This window comes from Saccopteryx bilineata, chromosome 2, assembly GCF_036850765.1.
Source record: "Saccopteryx bilineata isolate mSacBil1 chromosome 2, mSacBil1_pri_phased_curated, whole genome shotgun sequence".
Lineage (NCBI taxonomy): Eukaryota > Metazoa > Chordata > Mammalia > Chiroptera > Emballonuridae > Saccopteryx > Saccopteryx bilineata.
The window spans coordinates 219999604-220022865 of NC_089491.1; the positions used below are offsets into that span (position 1 = coordinate 219999604).

The 23262-nt window shown below is 47.0% G+C and overlaps 1 protein-coding gene across 2 annotated transcripts; it reads left to right on the plus strand.

Annotated features, from left to right (window-relative positions):
* Positions 1-9348: 9348 nt before the first annotated feature.
* On the plus strand, positions 9349-22865 carry SUMO3 (small ubiquitin like modifier 3). 2 transcript variants are annotated; one of them, XM_066259209.1, is made up of 4 exons: positions 9376-9558; positions 15305-15433; positions 19432-19503; positions 21481-22865. In XM_066259209.1, the coding sequence occupies exons 1-4, from the start codon at positions 9538-9540 to the stop codon at positions 21571-21573; spliced, it is 315 nt and encodes a 104-aa protein (XP_066115306.1). In that variant the 5' UTR covers positions 9376-9537; the 3' UTR covers positions 21574-22865. The 2 variants fall into 2 exon arrangements, with proteins under 2 accessions (XP_066115307.1, XP_066115306.1); XM_066259210.1 differs by lacking the exon at positions 19432-19503 and having other exon boundaries at positions 9349-9558.
* The last annotated feature ends 397 nt before the right edge of the window (positions 22866-23262 follow it).

The window sequence follows — 23262 nt, forward strand, 5'->3', positions numbered from 1 at the left end:
GTCTGTTCTTCAGGAAAAAATCACTGCTGGGTTAAAAAGGTGAAAAATCAGATGGTCATATAGTGGCCATGTCCCCATCAACTGGGTTGGTATCCTTCCAGAGCTGGTGCATGTCACAGAGCTCCACCATGTGCGTGCATCCATGCAAGTGGCCGCCACATCCTGAGGGGCCTCATGGTGCCTGCTCCCTTTGGGAGGCATATAGTTCCCAAACCAAGTTTTCATGCTGCTTTGGCATGAAATGTGAGTGAACTGCAGGGTCAGTTCCTAGAAGTAGAATTCTGGATCAAAGTATCCATGGTGCTTATTTAAAAATGTTGGTAGAATCTGCAACATGACCTCCTTCATTTGAAAGGGTTTATGATGCTTTGTAAGGTGGATGGAGGTACGTGGCCCCAAACCAAAACCTCATCTGGAAGTCGGTTCTCTGGGAAGACGGTCCTGCTGGTCCGGCTGCTCCCCACAGTGCTGTTATGTAGGTCACAGTCCCTGGGGACCATGCCCTGGTCAGGCAGTGGCTGATTCAGTGGCCATTCCCCATGTTCACTCTACCAGGAGGCACAGCCAATGGCCCATGAGTACCCAGATAGTTTTGCTGTGGCCTGATACATAGAAACCTGTGTACTTCACAGCCAGTGTTTCCGCTACTGAGCTTTCTCTGGCCACATGTCCACTTTGAAGAGCTGAGGGACACAGCAGTCATCTTTTTGGGGAACAGAGACCTTACTGTGTCCCCTAGTCTATGTGTCCTGCTAAGCCTGATGGGACAGGAGCCACCAATTCCCTGGGTGGGGCACTGGGAAGTGGTGAGCAGGTAGTCCTGCTGCCACCACTTGTCCTCAGTACCATGCATTCTGCTGGGGACACAGTCCCCAAAACAGCCTTTGTGAGTGAAAAGATCCACACATGTTGAAGGGTAAAAGTGGCTTGTGAACCACTTGGACTTTTCACCCTTGGCTGCTGAATGGGACAGACTCTAGCATTCTGGTGGCTCAGCCTGGACCTGTTTCCCAGTAGGTGGTATCTTTGCTCCCCATAGTTTTGTAGCTGGGTGTCCCCTGGGTTCTTTGAGTCCTGTGCCTCCAGCCGGCAGGTGGGGAGGAAAGCAGAGCTGCCCCAGTGGCAAAATGACACTATTACCTCCACTCTATTCCATTGGTAGGAGTGCACTCCTGGCCAGGCAGCCGCCTGCCTCACCAGGGCTGTCAGGGAACTACATCGACCTGAGGTCATTCCATTCCTCAGTAAATCTGGTTAAGGCGGCCCCCAATGTGGGCCCCTCCCTGCACAGAGACAGATGTTGCCAGTTCAGCAGGGACTTACTTGACTTGATGGGGTTTTCTCCCCTGAGCTAAAGAACGTCAATTATCTGCAGTTGTGGAACAGGTGTCTAATTGTTCTAAAGCCTGAATACTAAGAACAATTCCTAACTACAGATAAGTCACCAAATACAGTCAACATAACTTTCTTAAGTAATTCCACACATTCTAGTTCTCTAAGCTTAGGGGCAGGGGCACTGAGTCCACAAAATAAATTGTCTTGGTAATGGCAGTTGCCATGGGGCTTTTGCAGTGACTTGGAGTAAGGCTGGGTGCTGGCCTGGCCAGAGGGCAGCACTTTTACTGACTTTTCCAAGAGGACACTTTACCAGCTGGCTCTTGATGACGTATTGGTGGTGAGCCTTGTCTCTGTCCTTTGCTCCCTGCTGTCCAGCTGGATCACAGTGAGCCCTGTCCCTCTCCAAGGCTCCCCACCAGCTAGTTGGTCTTTCTTGACACTAATTCTTTCATCACTAATGCTTGTCTCTGGCATTGCCCCTCGGGATTTAATCTCATATCCTGCATCTTGTGTGTATGTTCCTCTTGTCTATTTTACAAGTGATCACATTTGGCACCATTAAGCTGATGAGTATCTCAGACTGACAGTGAAGTGTGGCATTTCCTTATGATTTCTGACTTTGTATGCCAATTAACAGCATTGCCATTTTTGATTTTTCAGCATTTTTACAAAATTTATGAGGGCCACCTCCAGTTACTTCTCAGGGACTCGTGTTCAGAGAGCAATGGTGGGAGGGTACAACACCAGTTTCTCTGGAACCTAATCTGAAGAGTAGTTAACTCGGCAGAAAGAGTGGTTAACCCAGTATAAAGAATTGTTAACTAGGCGTAATGAATGGTTAACCTGGTATAAAGAATATTTAACCAGGCATAAAGAATAATAGTTAACCGGGCATAAGGAATAGTTAACCAGGCATAAAGATAATTAACCTGCTTGCCACAGAGGGTGGCCAACTGGGTGACTGGTGGACAGTGGGCATGCAGAGGCACCAGCTGGCACCTGGGAGGAGGTTGGATGATTCATACCCAGGCCCCTAGCAGGAAGCACCACTGTCCTGAGTTTGCCTGGAAGCCTTACCCAATCAGGATGAGTTCTTTGGAATGGAAACCACAGGGTAGGAACATGCATTTGGATGGCTTGTTCAGGAGACCTGGGTCCATTTCCCAAGAAGTTTGTCAGGATGTGTCCCCAAGTGGACACTGACCAAGGAAGGAGGAGAGGCCAGGGAGAGGTAGGGCTGGAACAGGTGACTATATTCTAGGGGTCTAGACACCAGAGTCAGGGGAGACTGTTTCAGAGGACCCAGGGAGCTCGGTGCTGCGCTCTGAAAGCATATGGTGCTGGCTTCTAGGATCAGAGCCTGCAGGCCAGGGATGCGAATGACACCTTCACCCTCTTCTCCCTGGCCCGGGCTCCAAGGCTCCTCAGTGACCCTGATTCCACACTCTTCCACTGGCCTCTCCTGTACCCCATAGTGTCTCATCGGACTCTCACCATTACCAGACCAAGCCAGACCCTGTCACCCAAGCCCTATAGTCTGCAGAGTGCTGCATCATCCCCACACTGCCCTGCCCAGGTCCACACTGCCATCTCTTTGCTCCCCTGGAGCATGGCTGGCCCCTCTGTTTTCCCTGAAGCCTCTTCTCCCTGGCCTGAGGAGCCTCTTTAAACTGCAAATATGATTGTGGGGACCCACTCAATCCCTACCACCACCACCACCACAGCTCCCAATGCACTTAGACCAAGGCCCGAGCTCTACAATGGCCTAGGCTCCTTGCTTGCCTCCAGCTGCGTCTCCATCTCTTCCTTCAGCATTCTAGCTCCTTTGTGCCTGGAACACGCTAAAGGCCCTCTTACCTGACCCTGCTGTACTTGTTCCCTGGAGTACCTGGAGTATCTTTCCAGGCATTCTGGTAGCTCGTGACTCCACTCCCACCCTCTATTTCAGGTGTGTGAAATTTCCCTGGCCACCTACCTGAAGAGCCCTCCTTTGCTATATAGTCTGTTCCCTAACTCAGATTTAATATTCTGTTCTTCTGGCCACCAAATGTAGCAGGGTTTAACCACAGAAGCAGAACCAGTAGGATGTCTGTCTGTCCGTCCATCCATCCATTCATCCATCCATCCATTTATTCATTCACCAATCCATACACCTATTTTCTATGGATCTATTACAGGGAATTGCCTCCACAATCACGGGATTGTAAGTCCAATGCAGTCCTTGTAAGGCCTCCTTCCCATCTGATGCTGGGACTTGAAGTCCACAGGGTAGGCAGACAGGAAGGGAGGATCATGAGCAATAGGACGTCTCAAGGAAGGACCTCTCAAGGAAGAGCTGAGCCCAGGACAGAAGCACCAGCACCTGCTATGAGCTCAGCAAGCATTTGTGAAATAGATTAATAAATGGGTGGATGGGTGCATGGGTGGATGATGGATGGTTGGGTAAATGGATGGATGGTTGAGTGAATAGGTTGGTGGATGGATGGATGCATGGATGGGTGAATGTCTGCATGGATGGATGGATGGTACGTGGATGGATGGATAGGTGGATAGGTGGATAGGTGAATGGGTGGATGGTGAATGGGTGGATGGGTAGTTGGATGAATAGTTGGATGAATAGCAAATGGGTAGGTAAATGGATGTTCAGAAAACGTTGTTGTTTTACAGAGTCAGTATTTATTTAGACTTACCCACATAAGTATGCTCTTAATTGTATTTTCATGCTTCATTCTCTTTTCATTCCCTCTTGTATTTCTATGCTTCCATCTGGGATCAGTTTTCCTCTGCCGGAATATATTTAGTATTATTTGCAATATTCAGCAGAGAAGTGGAATCTATAAAAGACAATCAAATATAAATTTAGTATTTCCCTTACTGTATGCTTTCTGGCAATGAATTCTTGATGATTTACTCTATTTCACCTTATTTTTATACCAAATTTTGTTATTGAAGTCTAAGGTAGTTATTTCTTTCAGCATTTTATACATATTATTCCATTGTTGTCTGACTTCCATGTCCCCATTGCAAAATCATATGTAAGTCTTCATTTCTCCTTTATATATCTGGCTGATATTTTCTTTGTCTTTGGTTTTGAGCAGGCTTACTGTCATATAACTAGGTGTGGTTATCCTTGTATTTATTCTGATTTGGGTTAGTAGTTTCTCTGTAATCTGTGGTGTGTTATCTTTGATGAATTTTGAAAAATCTTTTTATTATCTCTTCAAATATTGCTTCTGGCTTGTTCTTTTCTCTCCTTCTGGGATTCCATTTTGCAAATATCTTTGACCTTTTATAGGTCAAATCATGTTGTATATGTCTCTTAGGCTTTTTACTATTTTTTCCATTATTTTTTCTCTCTCTGCTTCTTGTCTAACTATTTTCCTCTGACATATCTTCCAGTTCATAATCATCTCTTCCACTGTGTCTAATCTGTTGTTAAACCTATCTACTGAATTCATAATTTCAGTGATTGTATTTTTTGTTTTAAAATTTATATTTGCCTGACCTGTGGTGGCGCAGTGGATGAAGCGTCGACCTGGAAATCCTAAGGTCGCCGGTTCGAAACCCTGGGCTTGCCTGGTCAAGGCACATATGGGAGTTGATGCTTCCAGCTCCTCCCCCCCTTCTCTCTCTCTGTCTCTCCTCTCTCTCTCTCTCTGTCCTCTCTAAAATGAATAAATTAAAAAAATTAAAATTTATATTTGATTGTCTTTTATAGATTCCACTTCTCCGCTGAATATTGTATCTCATGCTCTATTTTCTTGAATATTATTTAAAGTGACTTTAAAGTCTGTGTCTGATAATGTCTGTTCTCCTATAGGTTTATTATGTGTGTGTGTGTGTGTGTGTGTGTGTGTGTGTGTGTGTGTATTTCTCGGTTTGGCATCATTTCTCTTCAGTTTTCTTTATAAGCTTTTCTTTAATTCTGGATATTGTATATGACACTATGTTAATTAACTTGAGGCCCTGGATGTTGCTATTTTCCTCCAGGGATTTCAGTTTGCTTCAGGTTGGTAATAGGAAGGAGAGCAAATCAGTTTAGTCCAATTTGGGAGTGAGATGTCTGTATGCTGGGGTTTCAGTCTTTGTGAGGGCTGATCTATTTACCCTTCAGCCTTATGCCTTTGTTGTATGCCTCAGTGCTTTAGCTCAAGATCCAGGTTATTTATCAGAGCCACAACCTCTGCCAGTTTATATGGGTGTTTGCCATGCCCAGTTATTGTCTCCTCTAGTCTATGAGACTCAAAAGTTGTACTTAGTGTCTTAAGTTCTTGTCCATTGCATATATTATGGACTGGATTATATGTGTCTCTTCCTCTCTTCTTCCCCTTTCCTCTCTCTTTTCTTTCTCTTTTACTATTGCTCTTCCTCTCTTTATGTACACACAGAGGAAAGGCCATGTAAGGACACAGGGAGGTTGGGCAGTGGTCATCTACAAGCCAAGGAAAGGGGCGTCACCTAAAATCAACTCTGCTGGTAACCTTGATCTCAGACTTCAAGTCTCCAGATTTGTGAAATAAGTGTCTGTTGTTTAAGCCACTCAGTCTTTGGTATTTTGTCATTACAGCCTGAGCTGACTAATACATCATTCTAATTACCAAATGTTTCAAAGGGGAAAATCACTTCCCTTCTTGCTGGGATCTTCACCCTTCAGAGAAGGTTCTCTTTGTTTTAATAGCTATCTGATGTCTTCAGATTTTCAAAATATTTCCTAAAGATTTTTTGGTTGTTCAAAACCACAGTAGTTTCATTATTTGCTTTAAAAATCTTATTAGTGTCCCTGGCCAGTTAGCTCAGTCAGTTAAGAGAGTCATCCCAAGATGACTACAAGGTTGCAGGTTTGATCCTGTCAGGCACACATGGGAAGCAACCAATGAGTTCACAACTAAGTGGAACAACAAATGAATGCTTCCTTCCTCCGCCCCCCTCTCTCTTTTACCCTCTGTCTCTTAAAAAAGAAAAAGCTGTGGCTGGATAACTCTATTGGTTAGAGCATTGTCTGGAAGAGCAGAGGTTGTTGGTTTGATTCCTGGTCAGGGCACACATAGAAAGAGATCTGATGTTCCTGTCTCCCCCCCCCCCATTCTTATCTCTCTAAAATAAAAAAATAAACATAAAAAAACTTATCAGCATAATATGAACATCTTTTCCTTTTATCAACTACACTTTTTTTTTTCTGAAGTTGGAAACGGGAGACAGTCAGACAGACTCCCACATGCGCCCGACCAGGATCCACCTGGCATGCCCACCAGGGGGCGATGCTCTGCCCATCTGGGGTGTTGCTCTGTTGCAACCAGGGCCATTCTAGCACCTGAGGCAGAGGCCATGGAGCCATCCTCAGTGCCCAGGCCAACTTTGCTCCAATGGAGCCTTGGCTGTGGGAGGGAAAGAGAGAGACAGAGAGGAAGGAGAGGGGGGTGGTGGAGAAGCAGATGGGCACTTCTCCTGTGTGCCCTGGCTGGGAATTGAACCTGGGACTCCCACACACCAGGCTGATGCTCTACCATTGAGCCAACTGGCCAGGGCCTATCAGCTACACTTTTAAAAAACACATTTAACAGTGGCATAACCTTTCTTACTGTAATGCATTTAGATACCGTGTTTCATCAATTCTAAGTTATAATATATATATATTTCACACTCTAAGTCTGACACCAGGATGTGTCTTCCATTCATAACCTGTCATAGTTTAATGTGAATGTGGCACATATGCTTATTTATTTAGTATTTATTTTAGAGAGAGGAGAGAGAGAAGGGGCGAGAGGAAGAGTGGGAAGCATCAACTCATAGTAGTTGCTTCTTGTATGTGCCTTGACTGGGTAAGCCTGGGGTTTTGAACAGGCGACCTCAGCATTCCAAGGTTAACACTTTATCCATTAAACCACCACAGGTCAGGCAGCACATATGTTTTATAACTGATGCTGTTTTAGAGTTGTTGATCGATCTGGATGCTGCTACCCAAAGTAACACCACAGCCAACAATCTAGGATTTGATTCTTATTGTCCACCCCTGTCTTGGAAGGGGCTGGTTTCTTTCTTTCTTTTTTTTTTATTGATTTTTTAGAGAGAGAGGAGTGAGAGAGAGAGACAGAGAGAGAGAGAAGGGGGAGGAGCAGGAAGCATCAACTCCCATATGTGCCTTGACCAGGCAAGCCCAAGGTTTCGAACTGGCGACCTCAGTGTTCCAGGTCGACGCTTTATCCAACTGCGCCACCACAGGTCAGGCGGGGCTGGTTTCTAAAGGCTCCCCTTTCCTGGAAGCACAACTTGATCTGGTCATTCTACCTAGGGGCCATCCAGTATAGGAGGGCTACAGTCCAGATTCCAGGATAAAAGGGGTCAAATCCTTGGACGTGGCTCAGATGGGAGGTTGGCTTCTACTATACCTGTAACAGAGATGTCATCAACCTATGACCTGACAGCTCCATTTTGGGGAGCCCCCTTCCCCCTCCTTAATGTATCTCTGGCCAAGAAAGTAAATTTTTAAGAGTTAAAGATAGTTTGTGAAATTAGAGTCCATGAAAACTTTGTCCCTATGGCTTTGGGATATTAATGGGAAATGAGTGGAATCCAGTTGTCTGGGTTTTACTGACAGGGTGGAAATAATTCCATTGCTTGGGTTCAAATCCAGAACCTGGTATTTCCTAGCTGCCTGTTACTGTGCAGTCCACCCTCCCCCTTAAGCTTTAGTTTCCTAATTGGCAAAATAGGGATCACAAGAGTGCCCTGCTTCAGTTTTGTGGGGCTTGAGTGGGATGAGTGAACTTGGTACCATGCTTGGCACACTCTGAGTGACAATAAATGTTTGCCATATTAGTTCATTTCATCTGAGGGCAATAGCATTACAAACAGGGAGGACAGGAAGAGCCAGGGTTTTCTAAGAATGTGTCTCAAAGTACTGAAAGGATGCACTGACTGTGACCCCCATTCTCTTGCATGTTTCCAGTGTTCAACTGAGCACCGTTTGGCCCATCCACCTTGGTGGGGTCTAGAGAGGCAGTAGGGCACACTGGCTAATCTCACCGACTGACTGCCAGCTTTCAAATCCCAGTGCCCTTACAAACTCTGGGACCTTAGGTATGGAATTAAATTTCCTAGCACTCACTAGCCTCACCTGTGAACTGGGTTGCTGTAAAGATCAGGTGCAGAGTACTAGCATCTGGCACTCCAGAAACATTAGCAAAATGGTCAAAAGAGTATATCCTGCACGGATTGAACCACATCCCCCAGGTGCTCAGCTTCCACTTGCCAGCTTCAGAAGCCTCAGATGGGGACTAGACAAAACAAGAGGCAGGGTCAGAGGGAAGCCTGGCTACGTTCAGAGTAAGAATTGGACAGAGAAAGACATTCTACATCTCTGATCCTTGTTTATGCCTCTGTTCACCTGCAGCTCTGCGTGTGGGCTTCAAAATGAACAAATGCAATGTGTTGGTGGATGGAACCAATGGAGGGGTTAGCCCTGGACTGTCTTCTTGGTTCACCCGCAGTTCTTCATGATCTGACATTTGGCACCTGGGTGAAGGCACCTTTTCCAGTAGGCACCTGGCTCACCCAGGTCCTCTGTGACCACTGGAGGTGGTTCAGCGGACTGGCCTTATTTTCCTTTTTCCTTGGAGAAACGCACTCTCACGCAGGAAATGAGTAGGGCGCCTAAGCTTGGCTGTCTGAGCTCAAGTAGGTGAAGGACCAAGTCTGTGGACTAGGGCACTGAGGCAGACCCTAGGTAATGCACTAGTACTGATTCCTGGCGCTGCACCTGGCCCAGCCTCACGGCCCAGCTCTTTGTGAACCACTCCCGTCCCTACGCCCCGCCCCGATGTCCGGAACGACCCGGCCTGGATGCCCTGAGCGTCCCCGCGGTCTCAGCGCGTCCTACCCTCGCCCCGCGATGTCCTGAGCGCCCCCGGGTGTTCGGGCGCCGAGATGGCTAGGGGACCCACCCCGCGCCGTGACGCATTCCCAACCGCCGGGAACCTCGGCCCAACTGGGCGCGCGCTCGACGCCCGGGCGCGCGCGCCGTGCACGCGCACACACCACGTGACCTCGCGCTGGCCAACTGGCGCGTCGGGATTTGGGGGGCAAAGCGCGGCCCCGCGAGCAGTTGCGGCGGGAGAGCGGCGGGCAGAGAGCGTGATTCGCCCGCTCCCGCGCTGCCTAATTTTCCGCCGCGGCCCTTCCACCCCGCCACCGCTCGCAGCCATGTCCGAAGAGAAGCCCAAGGTAAGGGCGGGGGGGCACGGGCCAGTCCCCGCGGTCGACCCTCGCCCACGCCGCTCCCGTCTGTCCCCGCCGCACTTTGAGCGACCTGCACGGCTCAGCGCGGCCTCCACGGCCAAGGAACAGCGGTGTCGGCTGGGCCTCCTGCGCCCTGGCTTCCCGCCCCTCCCCCCGCAGTAGCGCCGTTTGGCTCCCCTCCCCCCTGCCGCTTCCCGCCCCGCCCTATGCCCAGGCTCCGCCCCCACGGCCCGCCCTTCGCTTAGACTCCGCCCCACCGAGGCCCTGACCGCTCTCCGCTCAGGCTCCGCCCCTACGGCACAGGTTACTCCTCTTCATCTCTCGTCCAGGCTCCGCCCCAACTCTTCGCACGCCGCCTTACAGCTACGCCCTTTTGGTCCCCACGGCGCGTCCTCCGCAGGCTGCAGGGCAGCCCGGACCCTGTCCCCCATCAGGCAGCGAACTGCCTAACGTGAAGCCCCACCTCGGGCTGACCTAGGTGGGGGGCGGGGCCTACGCGGAACTCAGAGGTAGTGCAGGGTGACCCCTAGTTGGGTCCCGCCTCGTCCTCATCACCCGCCACTGCCACCCATTACCCGTCTGGAGGCACTATCTCCAGGATCCCTCTGCCCGCATCCAGACTCTCCCTCCAGGGAATCTTCCGCCGGGGTCTCATCCACCTACATCCCTTCTATCCAACCGAGAAACCCCCTTTCCTCTCGGACCCTGGTTGCGAGGTCACTGATACTGTCACCCCATATAGTATGGAGAAACGCCCCCCCTATGGCCCCTCTCTAGAACCACCCACCTCTAGAATCTTCTTTGTCGTGGAGGCCCTTTCCCAGGGAGCTTCTCACTCCTGGAATCACATCTATGATCGGTCTGGCGCTGTGTGCTTCCTGGCCTGTCTGCACGCGCTGGAGACCTTTACTGTACAGCCTGTCCTGTCCACCCTCCAGCATGCGCCCACTGTTCTGCCACCACGTCCTGTGGTGTGCGCCCATCTTCGCCATTTCTGTCCCCACTGGTCCCCATGGCGCGCTCTGGTCTGTGGTCCTGAACAGCGACTTTCAACCTTTTTCATCTCATGGTACATGTAAACTAATTACTAAAATTATGGGGCACACCAAAAAATATATTTATTGCTGATCTGACAGAAAAAGTATAATTTTGATTCATTCACACTGACAGCTATTGTGTTGGTTGTTGTCAGTAAGGGGAAAGTTCCTGACTAGCCAGATATTGCATGTTTTAAAAATTCTTGCCACACACAAGTTGAAAATTGCTACTCTAGGGAGTTGGTTATCAGTCCTTGGGAGGGTCCATAGCTGTTGTTTTAACTACTCTTACTAAAAACAGGTTTCCAAAGGCCCTGGCTGGGTTCTCAGTGGATAAAATGTCATCCCGGCACGTCCAGGTTTGATCCCTGAACAGGGTACATAGGAAAAGCAGTCAATGAGTACACAACTAGATGAGGCAATTAAGTGGAACCATGAGTTGATGCTTCTCTCTCTCTCTCTCTCTTTCTCTCTCTCTCAATCAATGGAAAAAATTTAAAGAAAAAACAGGTTTCCAAAGCTTTGGGCCTGCACTGGTTTTTGTTTTGTTTTGTTTTTTTGATTGATTTTAGAGAGATAGCGAGAGCATTCATTTGGTGTTCCACTTTGTTGTGGAACATTAATTGGTTGCTTCCCATGTGTGCCCTGATCGGGTATTGAACCCACAAGCTTGGTGTTTCGGGATGACATTCTAACCAACTGAGCTAATAGATCAGGGCCTGGAGTTTGTCTCTTTGACCAAGAGGGAGATCTACTGTTGAGGTGAATGCTTTGCACACAGGCTTCCTTTGCTACCAGCCTGGTACTGGAGATTGCAGCCCTCTACATGGTCTGGTGTGGAAGCCAGCCCTTCCCTACCCTGCTTTGAGTAAAGGTCCACTCCAGACACACCTCTTCTCTCCAGATTTGGTTGGAGCTGCTTTGTTTTGTACATTTTGATTCCACCTCAGCCTTTTATATCATTCCTCCCAGCTTGTCATTTGGCCAAACATAAATGCCTTTGTTTGTTTTCTGGGTGGCTTCCTCTTACTGAAATTTAAATACAGTGAAATACACACAATATTCATTTTTCCAGGGAGTTTAAACTTAACTCTCTCACTGTTCAACTTCCATGGTCCTTTCAGTTGAATAAATGTGTTTGAACCATGTCCAAAATGACCAAATGGTGTGCAATGCCCTTGGTGCCTCGAGGAGCCCTCTTTGCTCTGGGCCTGGCCAGGAGGGCAGGAGGTGCACTCTCAGGCTGTCATGATGGTGGAAGGAAAACTTTGTGAGTTGACTGGGAAGACAGCTTCTTGCTCCCCTGCATCACTGAGGGAGGAAACTGACTGCAGTGAATTGTGGTAGTTGTTTTTTAGTGTTTTTTACTTTTACTGCTTGTTTATTAGGAATTCCTCAGGGGTCTGGTACAGGCCATTGTTCTTAGCATTCCCCCTGTGGAGAGAGAGGTATCTAGGTCCTTTCCTGGTTACATTAGCCCACCAGGGGAACTGGTGCCCCTGTCATCGTGGTGAGGCCTTCTGCCCAGTCCCGTTGCCTTCCTGTGCCTGGTCTGCAGCTGCTACCCTGTGTCTGTGTTTCTGTTTATGTTGTGTTTTGGTCCCTGCAACTGTTTTTTTAACACATCCATATTTTTTTCATTATAAAAACAAATGTATCCTCTGTCCACATGCAGAAGAATTACTAAGTTGGACCCTTTACACCACATACAAAAATTAACTCAAAATCAATTGAGGACCTAAATGTAAGACCTAAACCAATAAAATTCTTTGGAGGAAATAAGACAAAAGCTTTACAGCATTGAGTATGACAGTGATTTCTTGAATACGATTTCACAGGCATAGGCAACAAGAGTAGAAACAGACAAACTGGACTTGGTGAAAATTTTAAAAAAATTGTGCATCAAAGGATAATATGGACAGTAAAAAGACAACCTACAGAAGGAGAGAAGATATAGGCAAATCCATATATATAATAAAGGGTTAATATTTAGAATATATAGAGAACTGAAACTCAACAACTGCAAAACAACTCCATTCAAAAAAAGGGGAGAAGGACTTGAGTAGACATTTCTCAAAAGAAGATATACAAATGGTCAGTAAGGACATGAAAAGATGCTTAATGTCATCAACCACTGGGGAAATGCAAATCAAGACTTCACATCCATTAGGACAGTTACCAAAAAAGCAGAAAATAACAAGTGATGAGGATGTGGAACAGTTGGAACCCTTGTTACTATTGGTTGGAATGTAAAATGGTGCAGCAGCTGGGAAAAGTGTGGCGGTTCCACAAAAAAATTAATATAGAACTATCATATGACCCAGCAATCCCACTTCTGGGTAGCTACTCAAAATAATTAAAAGCAGGTCTCAAGAGATACTTGTACACTCATGTTCATTGCAGCATTATTCATGATAGCTAAAATGTGGAAGCAATTCTGTGTCCATCGATGTATGAGTAGACAAAATGTGGTCTCTCCGTACAATGGAATATTACTCAGCCTTAAAAATGAAAGAAATTCTGACACACTGACGTGGATGAGCCTTGAAGATATTATGCTAAATTAAATAAGCTAGTCACAAAAAGACAAATACAGTACTGTATGATTCTACTTATATGAGGGACTTAGAGTCGTCAAATTCAGAGACAGAAGTAAAAGGGTAGATTCCAGAGGTTTGGGGAGAGGAGTTAGTGTTTAATGGGGACAGAGTTTCATTTTACAAGATGAAAAGATGGATGGTGGTGATGGTTGTACACATCATGAATGTATTTAATACTACTGAAAGTGGTTAAAATGGTAAATTTTGTGTTACGTGTTTTTTGTGTGTGTGTGTGTGACCGAGCATCAGAGAAAGGAACAGATAGGGACAGGCAGACAGGAAGGAAGAGAGATGAGAAGTATCAAGTTTTCATTGCAGCACCTTAGTTGTTCATTGATTGCTTTCTCATATGTGCCTTGGCTGGGGGCGGGGGACGCTGCAGCAGACTGAGTGACCCCTTTCTCAAGCCAGTGAACTTGTGCTCAAGCTGGTGAGCCTTGCTCAAACCAGATGAGCCCACACTCAAGCTGGTGACCTTGGGGTTTTGAACCTGGGTCCTCTGCTTCCCAGTCTGATGCTCTATCCACTGCGCCACTGCCTGGTCAGGCTGTGTGATGTGTTTCTTAACACAATAAAAAATTGAAAAAATATAAGCACAATGTGTACCCTGGATTGGATCCTGAAACTGAAAAAGGACATTAATGGAAAAACTGGTGAAATAGCAACAGAGCTTGGAGTTTCACTGCTAGTGATGTGCCCACATTGGTTTCTTAGGTGTGATACATACTGTGGATGTGAGATACTAACACTGAGAAGACAGAAGTGTAAGGACCTCCATCTCTGTTTTGCAACTTTTCTATAAATGTAAAATTATTTCAAAATAAAACCTTTATTTGGAAAAAAAAAGCAAATACATCCTTAATCTCTGGAGAATGAAGGAGGTGCTCCTGGAGGGGATCCCCAGTCCATCCTGGCCTTGGGTTCCTGAGCACACCCCCTCTTGGGTCACTTGGTTTGGCCACACTGGCGTCCACATGAAGAGAGAGGGTTGTGAGCGGTGCCTGGCCTAGCTGCCGCCCAAGGCTGCAGTGCAGTAGGCACTACCCAGCATGACTTCCTTTGAGTGCCTTGCTGAAGTCTTATCTCCTGGACCATTTCTCGGGCCACTCCAAGCTCCCTGGACTGAGCTGCACCCCCATTCAAAGTCTCGAGCCAGAGTGCAGGATTTGCTGCCTGTCCTCCAGTCCCTTCTGTTAGTAGAGCTGGAGACACAGTGGCAGTGGCGAGGGGAACAAGGGCCCCAGCTCTTCCAGCAGGGAGGGAAGGAGAGCAGATATGGTCACCTCTCCTGCAAATGCACTGACAAGAGACACATCAGTGAGAAAAGCATGCGTGTGTGTCAGAGAAAATAGTGAATAACTTTGTGTTCCATAAGATCTTTATTTTAAAATTGAGTCAGTTTTATCATTTTGTTCAAAGTTAATGCCTTCATTCGCCAGCAGTGCCAGATAAATGAGGTGGCACTGTGTCTGCAGAACCTCATGGGTGCATCACCCTTGTAGGCGTGTCACTCTGGTTCTTAGGACATTCTTCTCAGCCTGAGCTGCTCCAGGACACAGATTTTTGGCACCCTTTCCATATGTGATTGCTCAGGAGCTGTGAGTCGGGAATTCTGTAAAGAAAAGGTACTGTGAGTGTCCCCGATCAGATAGGGCTGATGGAACTACATGAGGGACAGCTGGTTCCCCTCTGTGGATGTCGCAGCAAGAAGGTGGAAGCTGCTGCACAAATGGTGCCACCAGAGGATGAGCGTCCTGTGATTTTCCTCTGGCTTCAGAGTAATCTGTGGCAGACATGGACTGTCAGTCTTTTCTGCATTAAACGGGTTTTTTTCCTTGATTTACCAATCTGTGAATGCTGTAGATTTGCATTATGTTTTCTTACACATGGATGCTTCATGAGTAGACGTTAAAATAAGATTCTTTGTAAAAATAAAACCATCACATGAGTGACTTTGGATTGCAAGAGAATTTTAAGAATTAGGTTGCTTTTAATGACTTAAAAAAAACTTCAGTAATTAACTAAAACTTGCCCTTTAAAAGTGGCTATTTTGGGACATGGTATTGAGGCCCAGTGTCTTCTTGTCTTTTGCAGGAGGGAGTAAAGACAGAGAACGACCACATCAACCTGAAAGTGGCTGGGCAGGACGGCTCTGTGGTCCAGTTCAAGATCAAGAGACACACCCCGCTGAGCAAGCTGATGAAGGCCTACTGTGAGCGGCAGGTGTGCCAGTGGCTGGGTGTGACTGCCAGCACTGCCTGTCCAGCTTTTCAGGGTTCAAGTGTGCATGCGTGTGTATGTGTGTGTACCCATGTGTGTGTATGTCTACACATATGTGCATTGCTGTGTACATGTGTGCACTTGCTTTGGTGTGTGCCTGCTCATGTTCATACATATTTGTGTGTGTGCATATATTGTATGTGTGTCTGTGCACAAGTGTGCACGTTCTGAGGTGGCCATCTCTCTTCAACCCTCTTCATCTCCATTTTGCACCCATCAGCTCCTGCTGTCCCAGCAGGCTGGGAAGAATGCTGCCTCTGCCTCTGCCTCTGGGGGCGGAGTGTGACAGCGCATCTGCTGTCAGGATCAGTGTGCATGCGGCCTCTGAGGTTCCAGACTGGGAACTAATGTGCAGTGCCATCGCTTCTTCCTGTGGAGCTGGAACATGCTATGCGGACACAGCCCTCACCACAGTTCGGTTTCCACAAAATACTGGATTTTTTCCCTTTACATACCAGTTTCCAAAATAACGAGCTCATATCCTCCCATAGTGACCAGTTAAATTGAGCATTTTTGGTTGTGATTTTGTTAGTGTCATGAACTTGTGGGTCAAACCCATTTGTGCTTCATCTCTGCGTCTGTTTTGCTCTCCTCATACTCCATTGGACTCACCTTTGGTCCTGGGGCAGGTCCTGTCCACTCAAGTCCTGTCACTCAGTGGCTTTGCCTGCACTTTTCTGTGGGGTGTGATGGGTGCGCTGGCCTCTCCCCCAAGGAGTCCTGTTCCTTTCAATGGCAGGGGGCCTTCTGGATGCTTTGAAAATACAAGGCTTAGTCTGTTTCTGTTCCTGGCTTGGTCATTCTTGCCTTGGGATTTTTGTTGTAAAAAGCACCATAGAAAAGCTATGCCGCCCTCCTCCTTCCTGCCCTCAAAGCCTTCTCTCCAGCCGCTGTCATCGACCCCTTCCACTTTCATTTTGTGTAAATATACTTCTACTTATTCCTGTTTCTTGATTTTAGAGATTCTTTTCACCTATGAAAAGTGGGGGTTCAGCTCTGACACTGCCACTACACACCCCTTCCCTTGTCCTTGTAGTTCAGTTACCCTGTGATCTACTGGATTCTGTTGTGACTCTGGGAATGCGGCTAATGGGGCCACACTGTGGACTCTTCTTGCACACTGGCCTCTCGTCCAAGTCTCATTTTTCTGGTATGCTGGTGGCTGTGTGTCCATCATTAATGCATCCCACCCCTACATTCTCCCCTGTGCTGCCCAGTCCCCCATGTAGGCAGGCACTGGGGGTCACCGCTACCTCTTTGTGTCCTTGCTTTTCCCCATCCTCCCTCCTGGAGCCCTTCTCAACCTGTGCCTCCTGAACAGGTTGCTGCTTTTTTTTTTTGAAGATTTTTATTTATATTTATTTATTCATTTTAGAGAAGGGAGACAGAGAGAGAGAAGGGGGGAGGAGCAGGAAGCATCAACTCCCATATGTGCCTTGACCAGGCAAGCCCAGGGTTTTGAACTGGCGACCTCAGCATTCCAGGTCGATGCTTGATCCACTGCGCCACCACAGGTCAGGCCCTGGACAGGTTGCTTTTGAGAGTGGTTGCATGGTTGTCATCATAGAGCCTCCTCAGGGTCATTCTGTAAACTGCTTTTATTCCCTCTTGTGTATTTTCTGGATTAATTTTCTGTTTTGATGGAGCATGTCTTCCAGTTTCTTGTTCAGAAAGGGTACATGAGCCTGACCGGGTGGTGGCATAGTGGATAGAGCATTGGACTGGGATGCAAAAGACCCAGGTTCGAGATCCCGAGGTCGCCAGTTTGAGTGCGGGCTAATCTGGTTTGAGCACAGCTCACCAGCTTGGACCCAAGGTTGCTGGCTTGAGCAAGGGGTTACTCGGTCTGCTGAAGGCCCGCGGTCAAGGCACATATGAGAAAGCAATCAATGAACAACTAAGGTGTCGCAACGAAAAACTGATGATTGATGCTTCTCATCTCTCTCTGTTCCTTTCTGTCTCTATCTGTCCCTCTCTCTGACTCTCTCTCTGTCCCTGTAAAAAAAAAAGAAAAAAGAAAGGGCACATGATATGCAGCATCTGAGGCACCACAATCTGAAAGTGACTTGCTCTTTATGACTTGCTTCATGCTTGAATATTTGTACATAAATTACTAGGTTGAAATTCATTTTCCTTATTTTGGAGTTATTGCATCATTTTCTTCTTGCTTCTGATGTTAGTTTGAAAAGTTCAGTGACATTCTGATTCTCTGTCCTTTGTATATAACTTGGTTTTTCTCAGAGCGTTTTTGGGACCTCATTCTCAAGTTCCGGAGTTTCACTGTCACATGCTTTGAAGTGTGTAATTTTTCATTCATATCTCTGGGCCCTTTCAGTTTAGAAACTTATTTTCAGTTTAGGAAATGTACCTCCTATTAATTCTTTGATAGTTGTGCCCTTTGGTTTCTGCTGCCTTTTTTTGGAATTCCTGTCCATCATGCAGGTCCTGTTCTAGAATGGTTACTGTGACCACTTTCCCTGTTTTGCATTGAGTTTTGTCATCACCTTTGGTTTCTTTTTTGGAAGCTTTTCTCAACTTTACATGGACAGTCTTATTTCTCTCATGATTTCCAGTTTCCAAAAGTTCTTTTTCTTTGAGACTCCTTCTTCCCCAGTAGCAACATACTGTTGTTTTCTATCTCCCTAAGAATTCCTGTGTGTGTGCGTGCATGCAGGTCAGTGTTCATGTGTGTGTGCTTGTGTGTGAAGTGTCCTTGGATTCTTCCCTCCCCCACCTTGCCCTCCATGTTTCTCCATCTTTGGTTTGACCTCTAATGTATTTGAGTCTTTCCTTAAATGTCCTCTAATTCTTGGTTAACTACTCATATTTAAGACTGAAGCACTAAAAGCTGATGGAAAACCGCATGCATGGGTGTGTGGACAAAGTCCACACTTGGCTGGGTGGGTAACATGCTGGGACTGGTGGTTTTGTGAGGGCTTTCCAGATAAGGCAGCCTGGGAGTCACTAAGTTTCCCAGAAGTTGACTTCTGCACCTCCCACTCTTGCCTGTGCTCTGGGAGCGTAGCACATGGGAGGAGGGGTCTTGGAGGTGGCCTTGGGTGTGCCTGCTGCTCCTCACTGCCTGTGGAGCCCGGGGCATCCTCTGCCTGTGGAAGGCACAGCTTCTGGCCTCTTGATTTTGGGAGCTCTGATTTAGGGGTCTGACAGGAGCTTTCAGGCATCATCCACAATCAGCTGCCTGATGCATCTCTGTCTCCCAGACCGGCTGTGCCTGCTCCTTGCCTCTGAAGGCTGCGTCATCTTGCCCCCACCCTCACCTAGATCCTGTGTTCCAGTATCCAGCGCTTTGGAGCTTCCAGGCCATCGCTGACACCCTTTTTCTGCTGCCTCATCCCTTCTCCTATTTTTTGTGTTTCTTTTATTTGTCTTGTTAGTAGGGTTTCAGAAGGAGCAGAGATACATATTTTAATCCCATCTCACCTGTTCAAGTAACATCAGAGCTGCTTTTTAAAAGGCAATGTCTTTGTACCTGGTGTACCTCATGATGCAGAAAGGCTGCGCATACTCCTTTTGGATGGAAAATGCCCTCCTGCCTTTCTCAAGGCCATAGCCATTGAGCCTGCTTCTCAATTTCATGCAGTCTTGTGACATGTCTCCTATCACCTGACCTGTTCCTGAGAATTTTTTAAAGGGGGAAAATGGTGGGACCAGCAGAGTAGAATTCCTGCTTGGTTCAGGAGGGACGTGAGAGAAGTGAGTGAGGATGGGTGCCTGGAACTATGAATTGCTAGAACAGTGGTTTCTGAAGGTGCTGGGGTTGGCATAACATGAAATGCATTGTAGGCCCACCAGTAGGTTTATAATCTACTGGACTATCAGTCTGCATATTCAGAATCCTGGTATTTTGGTGTAAATATTTGATGGTTTTGAATTAATGCATTACCTGGAAATATTTAATGATATTTACCTTTCCTTTTTAGGGCTTATCAATGAGACAGATTAGATTCAGGTTTGATGGACAGCCAATTAATGAAGCAGACACCCCGGCCCAGGTATATGAAAGTAGCTTTGACAAACTGAGGCTGCTTCCGACTTGCATTTGACTAACTGCTGTTTGAAATATTTTTGTTGAGGAGCTACTGATTATTGCTAATATGAGATACTTTTATTTTTTTTAATATTCTTATTAGCTTATTTAACTTTTTAATTGAGATGTTCAGTTTTTGGGGGTTTTTTTTTTGTATTTTTTTTGTATTTTTCTGAAGTTGGAAACAGGCGGTCAGACAGACTCCCGCATGCGCCCGACCGGGTTCCGCCTGGCACGCCCACCAGGGGGCAATGCTCTGCCCATCTGGGGCGTCGCTCTGTTGCAACCAGAGCCATTCCAGCGCCTGAGGCAGAGGTCACAGAGCCATTCCCAGCCCCCGGGCAAACTTTGCTCCAATGGAGCCTTGGCTGCGGGAGGGGAAGAGAGACAGAGAGGAAGAAGAGGGGGAGGGATGGAGAAGCAGATGGGTGCTTCTCCTGTGTGCCCTGGCCGGGAATCGAACCCAGGACTCCTGCACGCCAGGCCAACGCTCTACCACTGAGCCAACCAGCCAGGGCCCGAGATGTTCAGTGTTTCAAATGAGAAGGATTCTGTCTGTCGGACATCCTCTTCCAGGCTGGCAGAGCAGTGGGCAGGCTGGAGGTGCAGCAGAGTGGGCCCAGGCGAGATGGGCAGATGCACTCAAACCCACTGGTGGTCTGGACATTGAATTTTCAATATTAGTCAATTTATAGCTAACTTACTGGCTCACTCCTAGGGTCCTGTAAACATTTGCACATGGGAGTATGGGTGGAAAGGAGTGTGTACCCCTTCATTATCAGTCAGGAAATAGTTTTTGTTAAGCTTGTGCCCCATCCTCCCTCCACACCTCCTCCATCCCTCCTCCACCATCCCCAGCAGCAATCTCAGCCTCGGCCCAGCATGTTGTGGTACATGGCTCCACAGTGAAAAACTTTGGACAGAGGTAGAGGCTGAGGTTCAGTCTGTGATTCTTGTCATTCATCAGCTGGACAACCTTGTGATCCAGGGTCACTAACTCTGTTGGAGTCTCAGTCTCATCCTTTACAGAGTGAGAATCATTTGGGTTGGCTCCTGTAGAAGGGCTACATATTTCTGCCCAATTGAGGAAGTGTTCTGCTGCTGAGATGGTGGTTGGTTGTGAGAATTTCTGGGAGGCTTATACTGGGGTGGGGGCTGGAAGGTTCTCCTCCTGTCTTCACTCTCGCTCCTGGCCAGGTAGTGTCTGTAGTAGGACAGGGCCCGCCAGCCCATACATACTTCTTTCCATTTCTGAGAACGTTTCTGGGAAACATGACTGCCTCCAGCCCTGCTTAGTCTCTGATTTGGCAGAAGCTTTCTTTTGTTCCAAGAATGGGCAAAGATCAGGGCTGATATCCGGGCAAGTGGTATCAGAAAGAGGGGCAGGCAGGGAGCATTTGTCCATGTCTGGCCTGGTCTTGAAGGAGAGGGATGGGAAGCAGGGGTGCAGCCAGCAGTGGGTCTCTTACTGAATGGGTTTTCTTTTCTAACTTGGTTTTGGAAGCCACAGGCACCATGCACTGCACTTGCTACGAAGTGCATAGCATCTGCTGATCCCCAGGATTTGGAGCCACTCACTGGTTGTTCCTAATTGGAATCTGATTTTGTGTAATTTTCAGTAACAATTTTAGATCCTTATTTATTTTTTAAATGAGACTTAGTTTTTCTATCAGTTAGTTTTGAATATTCTTTTATGAGTTTTGTAAGGGGAAAGTTGGTGAATAAGTAGCTTACTGGAAATCCAACTGAAGTCTATTCTCCCTGCATATGACCTAGGAGGGAGGGCCACAGAGCATAGATGTGATGGGGCGGTGTGTGCCAGTGTGAGGGAGATAGTGCGGTGGACATTGTGTATTCAGTTGAACAGTTTCTGTTTCTGTGATGGCGGGAAAACTAACAACTTTCCCCTTATTCCCTGTGCCTGTCATGGTGACCGTACCAGCTGGAGATGGAGGATGAAGACACCATCGACGTGTTCCAGCAGCAGACAGGAGGCTCGCGGGCCTCTGGCTGCCTCTTGGGATGTGGCCTCTAGAGGGACTGGCCCCACTTTGTCACCGTCCTTGCATTTGCTGTTGAAGAGTGAACATGTGACCATGCCAATTACAAAGGAGTCTGCAGGAACTAAGGACATCCACCAAACTTTCTTTCCTCTCTGGCATACTGTGGGTGCAACTCAAAACTGTTTGCAGGGACGAAATATTTACCTGAAACCGGGCCAGCCACAGTGTCATGTTAGTTTAGGAAAAAGAGTTGCGAGGTTTTGGGGCTTTGTTTTTGCTTTCATTTTTGTCTTTTCCCCTCCTATGACATTTCCCCAAAGCGCGTGGTGTGAATGTTACTTTTTAGTCTAGATGAAGATCTTATCCCAGGTATTCAGTAAGTCCCCCTGCTTATTCTGTCATGTAGAGCGGTCATGTCATCAAAGTGGGGGTGCTTCTGTGGGGCAAGTTTTGGGGGCATTTGGAGGTGAGTGACAAACTGCCACTTATTATTTCTTGTAGGCACAGGTTTCTTAAAATGTTAAATATTGCAAGTTTAAGTTTTGTGAGAATATGGTAAAGTGGAAGGGAGAATACTGGAATGCTTTTTAAAAGGTGAAAAAAATAACCAAGTCCCTCAGCGGCACAGCCCTGACCACTTTGTTCTTCTCGTGTCCCCTTGGGCAGGGCTCCTGATGGTACAGAAGCAAAGCTGGGTGCAGCCAAAATGGGCTTTTCTCCTTTTTAAAAAAAAATTTTTTTTTCAATTACAGTTTCCATTCAATATTATTTTGTATTAGTTGCAGGCATTCCCTTCTGTTAATAGAAAGTTCCATGTTTCTCACTTGGTAGCTGTACTGTGGCCTCAGATTTTTTCCAGTTTTTGTTTCTGATGAACAATAATGGTATCTATATAAAAATAGGATTAAGTATTGCTGATTTTGCAGCGATGTTTTTGTGTAAAAGAGCTACTTAAGTGTGGTTACAAATGGGCCCCGTGCTAGGACGACTTTGTGTTCTCACGGACTGTGCTCTGCTGCTTTTTTAAACATTAGCTGTGATTTCATTTCTGTGAAACATTTTGAAACCTGTACCTATTAAACTTTCAGTTCTCCTATTGCCCTTCTGTATGGAACCCCTGCTGCCTGATGGCCCTGCTTTTCCTCGTTCTGGCACCTGGACAGTGACCTCGACCATCATCTCTTGCTTGCCTGGAATCTTGCCTTTCCTTTGTTTTGCTGTTCGGGTGTGGATGTGGTCTCTGCTGGCGCTCAGCTGTGTTTGTTCACAATTTGTATATTCTTTGTTGTCCTTTACTACTGTAAACAGTAAATATAGTTTGGTATTCTGTCTCTTGTATTAAATACTGTATTTGGAGATTGCAGCTGTCAAAATTCAGCACTGTAATGACCATCAGAGCCACTCAGACTTTGATCTAAATGCTAATTGCTGAAAAGTATTCACCTGCTGCCTACACCCCTCCCTGCGCCCCTGGCAGATGTCTGTGCTGGGTTGGCATGTTCCACAAAGGGATCCACCCTCTCACACCTCCCAGAGCTGTCCCATGGGGTAAGCTGAACTGGTATCATGACATTTCCTCTCCTGGGTGTCACATGTAAAGAGAGGGTGGGTTTTGGAGGCAGCAGCGGATATGGACATCAGTCTAGCGTCTCAACTTGTTTGGTGCCTGTCAGACTGTTTCCTCTGTGCATTTGACAACCTCCTCACCCTTTGAAGCTGAG